Raw genomic sequence first — 18,349 nt, forward strand, 5'->3', positions numbered from 1 at the left:
GGTATCCACTTACTCGTGCACGTTTGAAGTCCCAGCCTACGGGAGACACTGTCCCCCTCGGTATCCACTTACTCGTGCACGTTTGAAGTCCCAGCCTACGGGAGACACTGTCCCATGCCTGCGGGCTCCCGCCCGGCGCAGAGCTCGTGCAGTCCTTTGGTATCACCGTCTTTCACGGCTGCTTGGGAACAGCAATGCTGGTTTCCTGTGTTGATAAATTGCTTCTGTGAAATCTCAATAAAAAGGCTCTGTACAAAGATATGTACTTTGGTGTGCTGTCCTCCCTTAGCCCCCACTAAAACCTGCATTTCTTTATCAGGCTGCTAAGACATCAGGACATGATACCTTTTAAAGACTCCTGACTTTGAGGACAATCCATGCAGAGGCTGGTTGGATAAAGAGGAATGGGATCGCTGACCTGCATTCCTGCGGACTGCTTGGATTGTTAGGGGCACAGCCCACTTCATGGTCTCCGGGGGATGGGGGGGGTGGTTGGAGACCCAGTGGCTGGTGCCTCCTGCAAGACGTGTTGTGGGGAAAGAGCCTGTGACAGTCGGGCCACAAGAAGACCTGGGGGAGGGGGCCTCTATCTCCTCCGCAGTTAGTCTAGACTATACTGGCCCCCCACCCCCAGCATACTCCAGGGTGACCTTGGAGTCCCTTGGGAAGCGCAGATCCCTCACTGTCCATCCCTGCTCCCATGAAGATGAGGTGAGAGACCCCGGGGTATATGTCAGTTTAAACCTAAAATCCCAGGAGGCGGTGGCCCCAGGACCCCAGCAGCCTGGGCAGACCTGCCCGCTTGGGGGTCCTCAGGTCAGGGGCAGGCCAGCTTGTACCTGCCCTAGAGCTCAAAGCATCTCCCATGGGGTGCTGGTTCAGAAAAGAAGGAAGGCAGGATTGACTCCCGGAGCTATTTTTTCCCCAGAATGCACTTGGGTTTGCCAACTCAAAAATCGTTTAACAGAGTAGTTGACAGGAGGCCGGGCTCCAGAGCCGGTGGGCAGCTCCATAGGCAGTGGGGAGCCCGGGGCCTGATGAACCCCATAACTGAGAGCCGTGCCCCAGAGCTGCTGGAAGCCTGTTCCTCCTCCGGGCCTGGAAGTGCTGGCCACCCCACTCCCAGCCGACCTCTCTGGGCAGCCTGGTTGCTCTGCCATTTTCTCACCTCTGATTTACAAGAGTTGGTTGAGATGAGCCAAGATATCCTCCAGGTTTCTAGCGAAGGTTAAATGGGAGGAACATGGGCAGCACTTGCTTGCCACATCCCAAGGTTTCTTCCACATTGCCTCACAGATGACTGCTACCCTCCCCTCTCAACCTTGCATTCCCAGCTTTCGTCCCAATACGTCCCAGTCCTGCCCTGACACACGCGGCATGCATTCATGGCAGCATGACGGACGAGGACAAGAGGACAGGAGCCTAAGGGCTTCCCCTTCTCCGGGGACCTGGGCTGGGAACTCCACAGAAGTTTGTTGGCCTCAGCACATTTGGGGATTGTCCTTCTCTTGGGGGCCCTCCTGTGCCCTGTGGGATGTTGGTCAGCCTTCTCAGCCTCTCCCTGCCAGAGGCCAGTGCATAACCCCCACCAGCCAGTCTGAACAACCCAAAATGTCACCAGATGTTGCCAAACGTCCCTTGAGGGACCACCCCCAGTTTCGAACCCCTGGTGCAAACGATGGGAAATTCTCCATGTGTTGGGGACAGTATTGGGGCAGGGACTCTGTAAAGGTGAAAAGTTGTTGCCAGAGTTCGTGGCCAGGGCTCTTCACTCTTGGGAGGCTGTGTGGACCGTGAGGTCTGCTGTGCAGCTGTTGTGGCCAATTTCATTGTCACATGCCGGCTCATGCCGGGTCATGAGCTTGACACCGGGGTATTGGAGGTAATGCCAGCCCTGAAGGTGGAGGGGCAGGTGTTAAAATTCCCAGGGTGGTGGGGCAAAGGGGAGCACCTGGGTGGTTTCGTCAGTTAAATGTCCAACTCTTGATTTCAGCTCAGGTCGTGATCTTAGGGTCGTGGGGTCAAGCCCTGCCTCAGGCTCAGTGCTGAGTGTGGGGTCTGCCTGAGATTCTTTCTCCCCCTCTGCTCCTTGCCCACTCACAGTCTCTCCCTTCCTCTCTCTCTTTCTCTCAAATAAAATAAATCTTTTAAAAAGTGCAAGAGGGGGACTGGTTATTTGTGTGGCCCCTGGGGCTTCTTCTGACACCTGCTTCATTTCATCCTTGATGTCGAAGTATGGAACAGATTTTTTTTAGACAGCAGATCAGACCCATGAGGTGCAGTGGGGATGGGGGTGTGAAACTCCATGCCCGTGAACTTCCCACTCCTCTCAGGGTCAACTTTGCCCACGGCTTTGGCCAGTGACTGCAGGGTGAGCACGGGAGACTTGTGTCCACCAGCAGCCACGGCACTGAATGTGGTCCTGAGTCATTCCACCTTGCCAAATATGTCATGGAGGACCTTGGCCAGGGAGACTCCAGTGGACAGTGTCCTGTGCTGTCCAGATCCTCCTTCACTGAAGGACTTCCTGTCTGTGCTAGGGCTGCAGTCATCATCCCCTTCGAGGGTGCCTTAGCTACTGAGCCTGACACCACACCCTTGCCAGGGTGCCCACATCCAGTGACTGATCCACGCAGAAGTACAAATGCCTGGCCATCGTGGTCCCAATTTAGGAACAAACCAGCCGTTGAGGTCATAGTGGGGTTGCCGCAGGCTGTTTGGGGGCCCTTGTCACAGCTATACATTTCCCTCTGTTCGATCCTGATTCCTTCCCCATCCTTCCATAGACACACATACCAAGAGAACTCCTTAATAGTGTTCTGTCATTACACTCTATTTCAGAGTCCACTTCCCCTGGGGAAACCAGCCTGCATTGTGGGGCCCAGGTGCCATAGGAGTTAGCTGGAGGTGATGGGAGGCTGGATCACCCACTGGCCAGCTGGCCGTGGCCACAGCCAGGAATTGGCAGTAATAGGTGCAACACAGAAAGCCCTAGATCAAAGAGAGGGGTGCTCCCAGCATTCACATTTGCAGCAGAGATGAGTGGGGATGGTATGCTGGTGAAAGGAAATGCACTGGCTGCTTTGTCCCATGGAGCTGGGAAAAAAATCACAGTCTAAGATAGAAGTGCAGTAGGGAAAAGGAGCCTCATGCCTGTGCCCGAGGGAAGTTACAACTTCAAGGCTAAGAGATTGGTTTTCCCGATTTATGGAAGACTGATTGTGTTACAGTTTCCTTGGATGATAAGCTGTTGGTCGGAAGCTGTCCCCTGTCCACTGTGGGAAATTTTGCCAGAGGCGTGAACCGAGGTGATGCAGGTCAGGTTGGTCTTGCCAAGCGGGCTGAATGGACCTCTGTGTGTGTAGCTGGATGAGTTCCATCTGCTCGGCGAGTTTTCAGAGCCAGCCTTCCTTTTGTCATTGATTGTAACAGACCCTCGTTGAACTGTCCCTTCTTTACGTTCCCTGCCTGTCCATGGAACCCACCCCAAACCCCAGACCCTACTCGCCAGCAGCTTGCTGCCATTTGCTTGTCCTGAGTTGCAATCCCTCTTCTATCCTTGAATAAACTTTCCCATTTTGAGCTTGCTTCCGTCTACTTCTTTATTTAGGGCAGCAAAGCGTTTGAGAAAAGTGAAGGAGAAAGTAAATCCTGGAGAGTGGGACTGGGTGGCTAGGCTAAGCTTGATGGATGCTTTGGGGAAAGATACTAAAAAGCAGAGGGGTCAACCAGGCCAGATATGGGAGAGTGTATGCATTCCGGACTACTCTCCTGGGCTGTGGAATGGTGGCCAGGACACACCGAGCCTGGCTCTCCTGAGCATGGAGAATGCGAGGAGAGGAAAACATGCTGGGGGGCCAGCAGGACACCACGAGGCCATCCTGTGAGAGGACACCAGCATCACTAAGAAGGTCAAAGTTGGCTCTCCTCTGCAGGTAGTGCAGAGCTGGGGAAAGCTTTTACAGATCTACGTTAGGTCATTCAGTCATTCAGCAAACACTCGCTGAGCACCTACCATGGGCCGTGAAGGACTGGACCAGACAGTGGCATCAGGATCCCCATTTCATAGAAGGGAACCCTGAGGTGAGGACATTTCTTCGAAATTAGGATTGGGCCTTGCTCCCTTGCTCCAAAGACTGTGTCCTTCCCTGACATCCAGAGCTCTGTGTAGACACACCAGCTCCAGACTCTGGTCAGGAGGTGGGCTTCGGGCGTCTCTCTACAGGGATCTCTCCCACCTCCACAGTCTGGGCTGTAGTCTTCTGTTCACCAGTTGCTTTGTCCACTAGAGATTCCATGAGCCCCTGCTCAGGGCCTGGCCTGGTGCTGGGTGACCGGGATGAATAGGAGACCACAGACAGGTGGGAGATGTCAGACAGACAGACAGACATCTAGAGAACGCACGATGTGGGGCCAGGTCCTGGGACATTTGCTCTGGTCCAGTTTCCATACATTTGGTTATTTATTTCATACGTGTTTATGGGATGCATAATTGTGTACCAGCCACTTAAGGATACAGACAGAGAGAGACTGTCCCTTTCACCTCTGTGGGGACAATGACACACAGCACAGGCCCTGCGACAGTCATGTGGGGGGAGTCTCATGATTGCTCCATGACACTTGGATGCACGGGACTGTTCTCCAGTTTATCAGGACACACCACACACACACACACAAACCTACACATGGTTTTCTGAAAACAGTGGGGATGATAGGAGCCCAAAATGGGAGAGGCCAGGGTATGGCATTCAGCCCTCAGGAGATAGGCAGAAGCAGTCACCTAGTGTGCAGTGAGGTGCGGTGCACTGGGGGTCCCTGAGTCGCGGGGCTGTCTGTAGATAATGACTAGAATGTTGTATCTCCGGGGACAAAAGAGAAGGGCCACCAACAAGGGTCCTACCCAAAAAAGAAGTTAAGGATAATCAGGAGGCTTAAGTTAAGTTGCCCCAATAAGATATCACAAGCCAGGGATGCCTGGGTGGCTCCATGGTTTAAGCCTCTGCATTTGGCTCAGGTCACGATCCTGGGATTGAGTCCCGAGCCAGGCTCCCCACTCAGCCTGCTTCTCCCTTTCCCTCTGCCTTACCCCTACCCCTGCTTGTGTTCATGCTCTCTCTCTCTCAAATAGATAAAATCTTAAAAAAAAAAAAAAATTACAATCCATCGCTTGGCCATTTTGTGGATCCAGAACTGGCCAGCTAAAGACGAGGCCAGGTCTCCAGCGGAGAAATTGACCACCCCGGGACAGGTGCACATGCCCATGGTTCCTCAGTCCGTGTCCCCATGGACCCGCCTCCACCTGGACTGTCCATGCCAAATGGGGCCAATTTCCGTGGGGGGCCTTGGTAAAAGGGCCTTCACTTTTTTATCCTGTCCTGCCCCCTGGGGAGCAAAGCCTGGAGACCAGCAGGCAAATGCTCAGCCGGGGAACAAAATGACGTTTACAAGACCTGCCCTAAATCACAGCTTGGGCAGAGTGATACTTGGTCTTTCGGGTGCATTTTTCAGCACCACATTTCCCAGGGTAATAAGCGGACATGCCAGGGGCCCTCAGGACACAGTGCCCTTCAAGTCAACGTAAACAGCGTTGCTAATGGAGTCTGACGGAGACTTGGAGTTGTTTCTACGCGTCCACCCCACCGCATAGGACCCAGCACCATGGAAAGATACACAAGATTAACAGGACAGGAGGTGGGTTCACATTTCATTATCCAAAGGAAACTGTTTCCACGAACTTCCAATAAAATGCTGAATCTTAGTTCCCAGAAGGAAGGAAGTACCTTGAGAGTATCTTGCTGTATCAGCAGGAGAGATGGAAAAGTAACAACGTGTTCTTCTGGTTAAAATGTTTCTAAAGAGAAGCAGCATGCCTTGTTTGCATGGAATGACCCTGGCTTTAGGAATCAGAAAGATCTAGATCGGAGTCCCTTGCTAACTGTGTGGATGTGATATTCTTAACCTATCGACTTCCTTACTTTTCTCCTGGGCAGCAGACACGGTACGGTACTTTTTAGTGTCCTGTTTGCCGCAGCATTTACGATTGTGCTCTCTGGAGCCAGCACTGCCTGGGTTCGAATCCCGGTTTCCCACGGCTTTGGGCCAGTTAGTTGACATGTCTGTGCCTCAGTCCGTGCCCTATGGGTCAAACGAGAGTGGGGAAACCCTTACCTTGAGCAGGGTTGTCAGGAATAGTGAATGAGGTCAGTATAAATCCCGTAGGGGTATCTGGCGGGTGACACATATTTTCACGCATTGATTGTTTACCAAGAGACACCAGAACTGGCTCAAGTTATTTTTTCCCCCCGAGTCCAGCTGGAAGGCAGAGCCATGCTCCCCTCCTCCCCCTAACCCCCACGGCCTCCAGTTATCAGTGTGGGTCAGAGCCTGGAGTATGCAGCCTGTTGGGCACAGGGATGACGGGTGAGAATGTGCTGTCCCCTCCCCTGCTCCATGCCACCAAATATGTCCATGCTGTCCGATGCCTGGTCTGCGGCCACCCCAGGCTGTCATCTCCTGGCCAGACCTGGGGCTCACCGGCTAATTTTAGAAATGACTTGTCGGCTCAGCTGCTGCCGTCACATTGGTGCAGAGGGAGGGTGTGGGGAGGACGGGGAGGAGCAGACAGGGAAGGGGATGTGTGTGAGGGTGTTCCTGACATTTCTCCTTCGCCCCCGCTGTCCAGGCTTGGTGGGGTCTCTGCGCTGCCCCCAGGGGAGAGCTCTCAGGCCGCTGTGTTTCCCGTGACCCGTGGCCTTGCACGGAGAAGGTACAGTGGGACGAGTTTTTACAAGGGGCACCTTGGGAGCTGACGGGCATAATTTTCCAGAATGTGCTTTTGGGGGACTAGGGTGGCACGTGTTGGGACCTGCGGTCTGCCGTCTTGGGGCCGCTCTGGCTGGACAGCCTCCGACGGCCCGTAAGGCCTGCTTAGAAAACAAAGAGTCTTAAGTGGCAGGATTTTTTTAGAACAAAATGCTGGGGTGAGCAGACACTTCTGAGGCTCCCCCTTGCCTGTCGGACCCCAGTCATCTGCTAATCATTTTTAAAAACTATGTTTAGAGTCCTGGATACCCTCCGGGGTATAATCTCAACCCCGCCACGTACACAGTTCCTATTTTTCCCTCCCCTACCAGTGGTTTCTGCTTCACAGGTTGTCAGTTTATGGTCAGGCAGCCGACTCTCCTGGGGCCAAGTTCCCCACCCTGGCAAGGACAAGCCTTCGTGGTGGTGGCCTTTTATTTTCAATAAGCATGTGCATGGTGGGGGAGGGACGCGCTGGTTGGAAGACAAAGCTTGGGTTTCAGGCGGCACTGACTTGATCCTCAGTCAGTCCCAGGACCTACTTTATCCGGCTTGCCCTGTGGGGCCGGGACCTCCGGGCCTCAGAGCCTCGGAGCCTCGGAGCCTCGGTGCAGGGTTTCTGCTAGAGGAGGCTGGGGGAATAAAGTCCAGTCTAGCCCTGAGCTGGCAGAGGCCTGGGTTCCCATCCCACAGGGTCTGGAAATGTGGGTTGTTCCTTTTTCTTTGTGGCCGGCCGGAAGATGCCTACCCTTTTTAAGAACCCAGCTAACAGAGGGGCCCACGCGAGCTTCCTGTGTCCAACATGGTGGTAGTTTCTTGCATCTTGTTTTTGCTGCTGACCCGAGCTGTGTTCTCCCGTCTCTGCATGATAGGTCCAGGGTGGATTTGGGGAAGACCTGGGTCCAGTAGGCTATGAATGAGTTCTCGAATATGACAGAAAGAGGAGCCTGGGGGTGGGGAGAGAAGGAGGAAGAGCAAAGGCAGTCTCCTGACTTCTGAGGGGCTGCCTGTCTCCAGTGAGTAAGTATTTGGGGCCACCTGCACACAGGCCTGGTCACCTTGAGTCACCCAGCTTGGGCTCTGCTGAGTCGGTGACCTCAGACAAGTCACTCCCCAGCTTTGGTGTCCCCTTCCAAACCTGAGGGTGTTGGGTGGCCCTATCACAGAGCCATCTTCCGGGACCCAACCTCTGGGGCAGCATTTCTTCAAGTGTGGGCAGTCAGCCTTCGCTGGGGGCCTTCCAAAGCGCAGACTCCCCAGCTCTCCTGAGACCCATGGAACAATCTTGGGGGCAGGAGCCCAGAAACCCACAGATTTCATACCTCATAGCAGGCTCTGGGGCCCACTGAAGCCAGAGACCCGCCTTTCCTCAGGCGTGAGCTGAGAAAGCCTAGAGGGGGCTGCCCAGTCCTCATGCTTGCAAAATATATGAAGGCCGGTGGGACCCAGGGGAGAAAGACTGAGCCCTTCTGGTGGCATTTCAGGATGAGAACAGAAGGCCACAAAGCGAAGAGACTTCCTGGCGCGGCCAGAGAACGAGAACTCTGGTTGTTTCTACTGGGCCACGATGAGATAGCCCTTCAGTGGGGCCTGGCTTACTTGGTAGTTAGAAACAACTGTCTGAATGGTCATTTTGTCTCTCTCTTTAAAAAAAAAAATGTTTATTTATTTTAGAGAATGGAGTGGGAGGCAGGGAAGGCATGAGCAGGAGGCCCAAAGGGAGAGGGAGAAGGAATCCCAAGCAGATGCCACACTGAGTACAGAGCTCGACGTAGGGCTCTATCTCATGACCCTGAGATCACGCACAACCTGGGCTGAAACCAAGAGCAGGACGCTTCACCCACTGTGCCGCCCAGGCGCCTGTGAGTGGTGCCTTTTAAGCAGGTGGTTGGTCGCTGTGGTATATGGCCTTGCTTGGTTTTCTTTTACGTTTACATTTTTAATTCCAGTTCGTTAACATGCCATGAGATTATAATTCCTGCTAATTTTTTTCATTAATAAATTTTATTTTCTAGAGCCATTTCAGGTCCACAGCAAAACTGGGGGACAGGTACAGAGATTTCCCATGTCCCCACACATGGATATCCTCTCCCCGCTCTCCACATTCCACGCCCAAGTGGGACAACTGACCCAACGGGTGAGCCTTCAGGGATACACCATCATCACCCGGAGTCCATAGTTGACATCGGGGCTCATTCTTGGTGGCAGACATTATAGGGGTTTGGACAAATGGCAAAGTGGACCCATCATTGCCATAGCATACGGAGGGCCTTCCCTGTCCTCCACGCTCTGTCTGCTCATCCCCACCCCTCCCAACCCCGGGCAACCACGGATCTTTTTACTCTCATTATAGTGGTGCTTTCTTCCAGAATGTCGTATACTTGAAATCAGACGGCAGTGGGGCCTTTACAGATTGCCTGCTTTCACTTAATGACATGTGTTTACAGTTCCTCCGTGTCTCTTCGTGGTACCCTTATACCCTTATACCGTGTGAAACTGTGTGAAATGGAATGGTTTGAGAAAGGGACAAAGAGAGCTTGAGACGAGGGGGGGGGGGGCTGGGTGCTGTCAGACCCAATCCGGACTGTGGCACAGAGAGGGGAAGCAACTTGCTCAAGGACACACAGATTTGCAGTGTCAGCAGTGGCTTTAGAACAGCCAGTCCCTGCCCTCAAGACTGGCACTGGGGACCAGCCTAGGATTCCTCATTTTAGGGCTAATAGCCCTATTTTCCCTATTACCTCTGCCCCCAAAGCCTTCTCCCTCAGTATCATCCAAACCTCAAAGGAAAGGATTAAATCATATGTCTTAAGTCAACAGAGGCCAACAAATATGACCTTTATTCAACAAATATGACCTTTATTCACCAAACAATGTCTTTGGGATAAGAGCTCACAGGATGGTGGGCATTGTATTACTATCAAGGCAGATATCTGTCTGTCTGTCTGTCTGTTTCTCTCTCTCTCTCTCTCTCTCTCTCACACACACACACACACACACACACACACACACACCCAGACCCATCAGTCAGTCTGAAGAATCCAAGGGCACCATCAGCTTCATCTGAATCACCTCCTCCTGGACAGGACTCCCCCAGCTCTGTGATTTTCCTTTCCTGCCCTGCTTTGCACTGAGCCTCTCCCGAATGCTTCATTCCCTTTAAGAACTACAGTCTCTGGCAATGAAGAAAGGATCCTCCACAATTTGCAGTGTGGGTTCACCAAATACCTGGCCAATACCCACGCTCAGGGAAATAGGAATTTCAAGGACTGGGGTCCCAAGGGAATTTTTCTTGGCCCATAAAAGACTGAATGCATTTTCAGCTGTTTCGTGGGTACCAGCTGGGGCTTGAGTTTCAATTTCATGGAGGGCAACAGGATTAGCTGTTGAGCCGAGAGAGCGAGAGCGAGAGAGAGAGAGACGCACCTGCTCAATGGGATTAAATGTCTCATTGGTGCTGGATATCCCTGTGAGTTTGTGCATGAGTTATCAGCTCCATTTTACAGATCAAGAAGTGGGATTTCGAGGTTTAAGTGCCCCCAATGTCGTGCAGAATGAAATGAAACTGGGACTCTGCTGTTCCGCAGGAGACTGTATCTTCAGTCTACTATAATAAACAACAGGAGCTTTGCTAGTAAATTGTGCTATACTGTTTCACATGGACAGGTAACAAAGCCCATTCACACTCATGACCTCACTGGATCCACTGATAATATTTTGGAAGGGGCTACTGCAGTGTCAGTTTTTCTGAGGAAATTGAGAATCAGAGAGGTTTTGTGACTGCCCAAGGACACAGAGCTACTAAGTGGTGATGGATCCAGGAATTTCTTCTCTTTTGTCAATGGTGGGTCAGCTCTCTCTCTCTTTTTTTTCTATTATCATTCTTTGCTATTTATTATTCAAACCAAGATTATTTTGCCCTTGTTTCCAAACCCTGAATGCTTCTCTTTGCTCGATAAGGACTTTTTAGAGAAGGGTGTCTCAACCAACCCACTATTGACATTTGGGTCTGGATGATTCTTTGTTGTCTGTGGTGCGGGGTGGGAAGGCTATCCTGTAGGATGTTGGAAGCATGCCTGGCCTCTCCCTGGTGGATACCCCTAGCACCCCCCCCCCCACACACACTCTAGCTGTGACAACCAAAAATGTCTTCAGGCATTGCAAACGTCCACTGATGAGCACAATCACACCTACTGAAGACCACTGATCTAATCTAGTGTGATCCAATAAAGCTTCTGCAAGGATAGAAATATTCTGTACCTTTCCTGTCCACTATGGTAGCTGCTAGCCAACTGTGGCTATTGAGCATTTGAAATATGGCCAGTGTGACCTGGAAGGTGATGTTTTCCTTGGATTTCCTTTTCAATTATTTCAGTCATTTAAATCACGTGTGGCTAGGGGCTGCTTTATTTGACAGCCTAGCTCCAGAGGGCAACATAGTATGGGTAGGAAGATAGCCCATCAATGGGGCACTGGACCCTACAAGCAGTCATGGGATCCCCCCACTCCCCCAGCAGAAGTGTGACCAGCTTCTTGCTTCACTGCAGCCAGCAGAACACCAGACGGCAAATGGCAAATACTTGGCAGACCTACCAACTCTAGCCGTTTCTGTGCTCATGGCAGGCATTACTAGTTGATCACCACATGCCTTTCTGCTAGTACAGGATCATTCTCAATGTAACACTCTGGGCAGTGCCCAACTGCAGATCAGCTGGTGCTGGCATGAAGGAGAGACATTGTTGGCTGTCCCTGCATGAGGTCAGGAGGCTGGTCTGTAAGGTCCAGCATCTCATCAGGCTATATGGTGGCTGGCAAGGGCATGGGCCTGCCTAGGTCAGTGGGACAACCACAGATATGGAGAGGGGAATGGTGATGTGTTGGAGGGACCCAGACTTTTCTCTGTTCATGTCTCCAAGAAATACTCACTGCTTGATTTGTGGGTTGAGGCAAGGCGTAAAGGGGCGGGTGGGTGCTGGCTTGTCAGCCCCTGAGGTGCAGAGCTTTTGCAGAATTTAATGGACCTGGGTGCCATATTCAGATGACCAAAACATATTTCTTATAAATATTTGGTTTTTCTTCATAGTTCAGAGCTCACAGCTCTGAAACTATTGGAATTCCTTAAGTCTTGAGAGTGATAAATGTGGCTTTTGTTAATGCTAACACCATGATTTTTGAAAACCACCTAAGGATGGGAGCTGATGGCCGATGGAGACAACCATGGGATTAGAGGATTGGAACCTACCCCTGATCTCTGAGGCAGGAGAGGGGTGAGAGACTGAGTTCAATCACCAATGGCCCATGATTTCATCCATCGTACCTATGTAACAAAGTCTCCATAAAATCCCAAAAGAATAGTGTTCGGAGAACTCCTGGTTGATGAACATATGGAAATTTGGGGAGATTGGTGACCCTGGATCAGGCCTGGGGCCCCCCACCCTTTCCCCATCCCCTGCCCTGAGTATCTCTTCCATCCTGACTTCTATCCCTTCATAATAAATGGGTGATTTGGGGAGCAAAAATTTCTCTGAGTTCGAGCTGTTCTGGCAAATGTATCAGAAACAAGATGGGGGTCATGGGTACTTCTGATTTATAGCCAGAGATGGTCAGAAACACAGGTGACAACTTGGGTTCAAGACTGGTGTCCGAAGTGGAGGGTGCTCTTGTGGGGCTGAGCCCTTTACCTGCAGAATGTCGAACTGTCTCCAGTAGATGGTGTCAGAATTGAGTTGAATGGAGTTGACTCTTAATCACCCTGCTGGTGTTGAGAACAGCTTGGTGTTGTGTGGGGAACGCCCCCTGCAGTTGGAGTTGGGTCCAGGAACCTGAAAGACTGGGGGCAGTGGGGGATAGGGATGCTGGGAATGTCGCGGCTCACAGGTGTACAGAGCATCCAGTAATCCCACTGCCTTGTGAAATGGACAAGAAAGGCTGGTGCCCTCATTTGACAGGTGGTGGGACTGCAGCCCTAAGGGAGTCCACGGAAGGCAGGTGAGGCCTGAGGTTAGCTGTGAGACCTCTAAAGAGGAGGTGAGCCCATCAAGGGACAGGAGGTCTGCTGTGTTCACCCCAGTCAGCCTTTGTGAATGGAAGTGTCCACTCTGTTGCAAAGAACCATCTAGAAAACTTCCTGGGGACAGTGGCCAGCATTCTGAAGGTTCTGGGAGCCGTGAGAAATTTCTTAACTGAGAAATGGTTGAAGGCTTCAGATGAGAAAATTGGGGGCAGACCCCATATGGGTCACATGGAAAACCTTATCTGCCACTCCAGAGAAGAGAACTGGGGTCTGCATGTGGCTGTCCTGATAAGGCAGCTCTGTGGGTAGGAGGAAAAGGTGGTAGATCCCAGGGAACAGGAAAATGAGGACCCTCGTTGTATGCCAGGATCAGAGAAGGTGGGTTCTATGGCCTCTGAGGGATTTGCAGCTCTGGTTTCAAAGAAGAAAAACAAAATGAGAGCAGACCCTGAATGTCTTACTTAGTAATGAGCTCCCCATCACTGGGTATGACCAAGCAAGGATTCATTGATTTTCCATCCAGGAGATTCCTTGTGAGCAGGGCTGGTCCTCTGAGGCTCTCTGACAGTGGACAGTGGGCAGGGCATTGCATTCTCCACCCCCTGCTTCCCTGTCTTCTCCATCAATGCCTCCCTTGCTCTTCCCTCCCTCCCTCCCTTCTTCTTCACTCTCTCTATTTCCTACTGCTAACCTCCCTTTTTTCTAATTCATCACCTCCCCTACCCTCTCTTCTCATCTTCTAGGATAATGGGCTATTTGCTAGATGTGGGTTTCCCTTGCTCTGATGAGGGGAGGGTGTCTCTGTGTTGGGCAAAGTCTCTTTTCATTACTGCGTGGCTCTGTGACCATCAAACTCTAGGTCTGGATGAGCTTGGCTGCATCATGCATGAATCAAGAGAGTCACTTTGTCCCTTAAGCCAACATCTGGCAAATAGGTAGCAATGGTGTCTCATTCCCTCCTTCCATGCCTGGGACAGACATTAATAATCAATCAGAGCATTCTCTTCCACTGAGCCCAGATAAAAGCTCAGAGTCCTTCCCATATAACACCCCAGGAGGCAACTAACCATCTGTCAGAATTAATGCATGAGTTGAAACCTACTTGCCCCCTGGCTATATTGGCTAGGGTCCCACGATGACAGCATACCCAGCTGGTAATGTGGAGAGACTTTTTAATGAAGGAACTCTTCCAAGAGGTGTGTGCAGGGTTAAGGAAACCAATAACGCAGGGGACAAGCGACAAGCAGTGGTGGGTTACTAGCATTGGGCTGGTTGCAAGGCAGAGATGGTTAATAGAGGAACCTGGGGGCTAATGGCAGTCTGTCCTTGAAGAGGGACTGCTCCAAGGGGCTTATGGCTGTAGATGGAGAAACATAGCCTTTGCCAAAACTGGGGCCGGAGATGGAGGAAGCAGGACAGGTAGGGCAATAAAGACTCTACCTCTAGTCCCTCCCATATGCAGGTCTCCTTCCAGAGCCTTCCGTTGACCAAATTCAGCAGGAGGCCAGAGAGCCAGGGAGCCCTGGGGTCTACAACCCTAGTGGTCAGCACCCCGAAGCACAGAGCAGGCTAAAGAAGGAAGCAGAATGTTAGGAAGCCCAAATAGAAGAACCAAGCCTCCATTCTTCCCTTCCCCAGCAACCTGCATAGACTTGGGGCCCTTCCATCCGGGGAATGGCCCCAGACCTGGCTGCCTTGGAAGAAGGGATGAGGAAAGAGAGCCTGTGGGGGTCCTCAGAAAGCTTGTGGTATGAATGTTGGAACTTTGACCTCCTCCTACCCGATTTGGCCAGGACCAAATCCAGCTTTCTGCCTGGTTTAAAAAATGAAGTTGCATTGAAATGGCCACACCCCTTCTTTTATATATCACCCAGGACTGCTTCTGGGGTGCAAAGGCAGAGCTGAGTAGTTGCAAGGGAGACCCTGTGACCTCAGTGCTTGACCAGCTTCCTATCTGGCCCTTTATGGGAAACTTTGCGGACCTCCCCCGAGCACAGCATGCTGGACCAGCAATAGGAGGAGCTTTCTTCTGGACTGAAGAGGGCTGGGGGTAGGTGATTGGGTGGGGAAGATCCACCAGGCCAGGACAGGAGAGGGGACTTTGGGAGGGCACCTTCGAGGGAGGGAGGCAGCCAGCCTGTGGGCACCCAGCAGGGAGAGCAGAGAGCCGAGAGCACAGGTGCCCTCTGATCTCTGCCACTGGGTGATTCCCATGAACTTGGGCCCACCTGGAAGCCAGTAGGTAGAAGGGGTGGAGGATGGGTCTGAAGGGGTGAATGGATGATACCCAGCTTGGGGCACCTTCCTCTGCCCCCGCCCTGGCCCCCCCCTACTGGCTGGAAGCAAGGCACTTGCCCTCCCTCTGATATGGGGTCACTCACAGAACCCACCTCAGAACAGGGTGCCTTGTGGGAGTCGTGACATGACCACTCACGTTCTCAGCACAGAGCCGTGCGCAGATCTTCATGGGGGCCTGTCATCAGTGGTCTAGCTTTTGTTGCCTCCCTTCCAGGGTCTAAGGGCTGAGATCTCAGGGTTGAGCAGAAGGAGCAGTTTAGTCAACAAGGTCATCCCACTCCTTCCTGTGTGACCTTGAACCCCCTTGCTCCTCAAACTACAACAGACCCAGTGCTGTGACTAACACCCAACAGATACTGACCAAATAGAGCATACCCCCAGCTACCTGAGGAGGTACCTTCTTAAACCAACTTCCTGGGATTACCCAACCTAGGTAGGTTCCCAACCTAGGGGACCTCCAAGCCCCAACCTAGTGACCCCAGATTGGCCCTTGATTCTTACCACCAGCCTGGGGCTGAAATGGGAGCAGAGTGTGGGTGGGAGGCATGGGACGTCTTGGGGAGGGGGAGGGACTCAGCTTGATCTTTTTGCTGGGTGACCCTGGGCAAGCGCCTTTACCTCTCTGAGTCACTGTTTGCTCTATGGGAGGATGCCAACCACACGGTGCTGTTGTGGGAATGAAAATGATAATGACTTTTAAAATAAATAAATTCTAGTTCCAGTAGGAATTGAAGGGGGAACTGGGGGCAATTGGGTGTAACGATCTATCTCATTGCTAGGCATGTAGTAGCTTCTCCCTCAATGCTGGAGAATTATCCTGGGCTGGGCTCTCCAGGCCAGCCTTGAGCCATGGAGTCAAATAAAAATGAAAAATATGATCGAGGGCAATTACTGGTGATTAAGAACATGCTCAGTTATAGGTGTTCTCCTCCTGTTTTAAGTCTGAGAAAAATGAGGCTTGGAGAATTTCCTGGGTTCCCCCAGGGTAGTGGTGGTGGCAGGACACGTACTTGGGCCATGATAACATGCGGCTGCCCCCTGTGCCACCCCTCCCCCCACCATGGATACAGATAGCACAGGAGGATGTCAGAAATCCACATCACAGTCTTGCTGCCAAAGTCCTCCTCTGCCCCTTCTCAGCCACACTCCTCATCATTACCTGTTCCTGAGTTCCTACATTCATTCAAAAAACATTTGCTGAGAACTAAGTATGTGCCAGGCACTGTCCTAGGCACTGGACCCACGTAAGAGGACATAACAGTTGGAAATTCTGGTCTTCATAGGGCCATGTTCTGCAGGGTGAATCAGAAACTAAACAACAACAAAAAATCTATAGCATGATGGACACTGGTAATTAGCCATAAATTGCAGTGGCAGGGTGGGGGGGGGAGAACAGGATAAAATGATGTGCAATCCTGGGGGAGGGTAGGGGTGCTGTGGGAGGGATGGGAGTTATGCCTTCATTTAAGCAGTGAAGGCAGTATCAGTGACAGGATGACTCTGAGCAAAGACTTACCATGTGGAAGGAAAAGCATCTGGAGCCGAGGGAACAGAATGTGCAAAGGCCCTGAGGTGGGAACCTGTGTAGAAGTGCCTGCAAGAGGTCAATGTCACTGCTGGGGAGGAGCAAGAGGCAGAGGCATTTGGGCAGATGGTTGTGGGGGCCACCTGAGCCTCTATAAAGACTTGGGAGTTTGTTCTTTGAGAGAGGGGAAGTCACTGGAGGGCTGGCCTCTGTGTTAGGACTGGACATTTAGGGGGTGAGAGGGAAAGCCTTGAGGTTCTCCTGGGGCCCCTCAGATCTAGCTTGCATCATGAAAAACTGTGTCAAGCTGTCCCTGACTTTGGGGATCACCTTTCCTTTCCCCAGCCTCTCCCCTTCCTAAGGGGTGACTGAAGACGTTATACCATGGTTTCCGAGCGTCTGGGGCTTCCTCATCGCTTTAAACGGCAGCTGATGGGGCAGGTGTGAGTTTTTGGCCTGGAAGGGAACGTGGTGATAAGAACACTTACTTAAATTAAAGCTTGACAAAGCCTCCCCAGTGGCATTGGCTCCTGGCCCTGGGTCACTGGGACTGGCCTGGTGCCTCCGAGGGGACGTGGGGAGTGATGGCCCCACGCAGAGCTCCCTCTTGTTCCCCTGTGCTGTGGAACCTCTGGGCAGGCCAGCAGCCCTGGGCTGAGGACAGCCCACACTGACAGCCAGGATTCTCCCTGGAGCCTTGAAGCTGAGGGTGATCCTTGGGAAGCAGCCACTGGGCTGGCCAGGCTTGGGCTGGATGGGAAGGGGGAGGGGACAGTGGACAGAGTATCTACCTCATGTCAGGGCTATTCATAACCCGGGCTCTACTTCCCAGGCACGCGGCATAGCGGACTCTGGCTGTGAGTCACTTGGGGGCCTCCCTAGGGTCCCTCCATCCCCAGGGATCTCACCTTATGTGCACTCTCCAGCTTCCTTTGTCTCTGTGAGCCGGGGAGTCCACATGGTGGGGAGTTTTTTCTCAAGGCAAAGACTTGGCTCTTTGCACTGGGACATGTTCCCAGGGTCTCCTCTTTGGTTCATGACCTCATCAGAGCTGAAATGTCCCTTCTTGGATCTTTGGATCTTGAGATTTCCTCTTGCCCAGGCCCCACAGGGGTATGTGTGTGTGAGGGTCTCAGTCAGTCCTGTGCTGGTAAACATTTAATGGGCAGCTCCTGGAACCAAAGCCCTGATCTGACTCATTTGCCAGTTTCTGGGACATAAACCCTTCCGGAGCCAACTTCTTAGCGGTTAAAGTGACATCACAGAATGTGGAGTTAGAAAGAAGTGGCCTTAGCGGACTCCCGGAAGATGGTAGGAGCTGGTGGGAGCTGCCTCCAGCCCAACCCGTCCGGGCCCCAAGTTCTGCCTCTCCAGCTTCCACGATAAACAGTGGGTGGGATCACCTTGAACTCTGCGCAAAGCCGTCGTACAGATAAGTCACTGAAAGCAGCTACTTGAAGGCCAGACAGGGCTTTGGAAACTCTGGGATGATGAGAAGGGGGGACATCTTTCTCACTGTCTCTCTCTGTCAAATAAATACATAAGATCTTTAAAAAAAAAAAAAAAAGACGAACTGCACAGTGGGAGTAGCCAGACACAAAGAAGACCGCAGATGCTCAGATCCCATATCTAAGGCACTAAGGGAGAATACAGCTATAGTGGCTGCAAATGGTCTGGAAGGGTCTCCTTGGGGTAATGGGATTGTGGTCTCG

The 18,349-nt window shown here is 52.1% G+C and overlaps 1 protein-coding gene across 1 annotated transcript in view; it reads left to right on the plus strand.

The window, feature by feature from the left end:
* Window positions 1-6,413: 6,413 nt before the first annotated feature.
* The window catches only part of MYO18B (myosin XVIIIB), a 250,800-nt gene continuing 238,864 nt past the window's right edge, over window positions 6,414-18,349 (plus strand). The window contains exons 1-2 of the mRNA XM_059409906.1: window positions 6,414-6,420; window positions 6,657-6,766. Of these exons, the coding sequence (XP_059265889.1) occupies window positions 6,414-6,420; window positions 6,657-6,766 (117 nt within the window). The remainder of the gene's footprint in view (window positions 6,421-6,656; window positions 6,767-18,349) is intronic.

Source organism: Mustela nigripes, chromosome 8 (genome assembly GCF_022355385.1).
Source record: "Mustela nigripes isolate SB6536 chromosome 8, MUSNIG.SB6536, whole genome shotgun sequence".
NCBI classification, from domain to species: Eukaryota; Metazoa; Chordata; class Mammalia; order Carnivora; family Mustelidae; genus Mustela; species Mustela nigripes.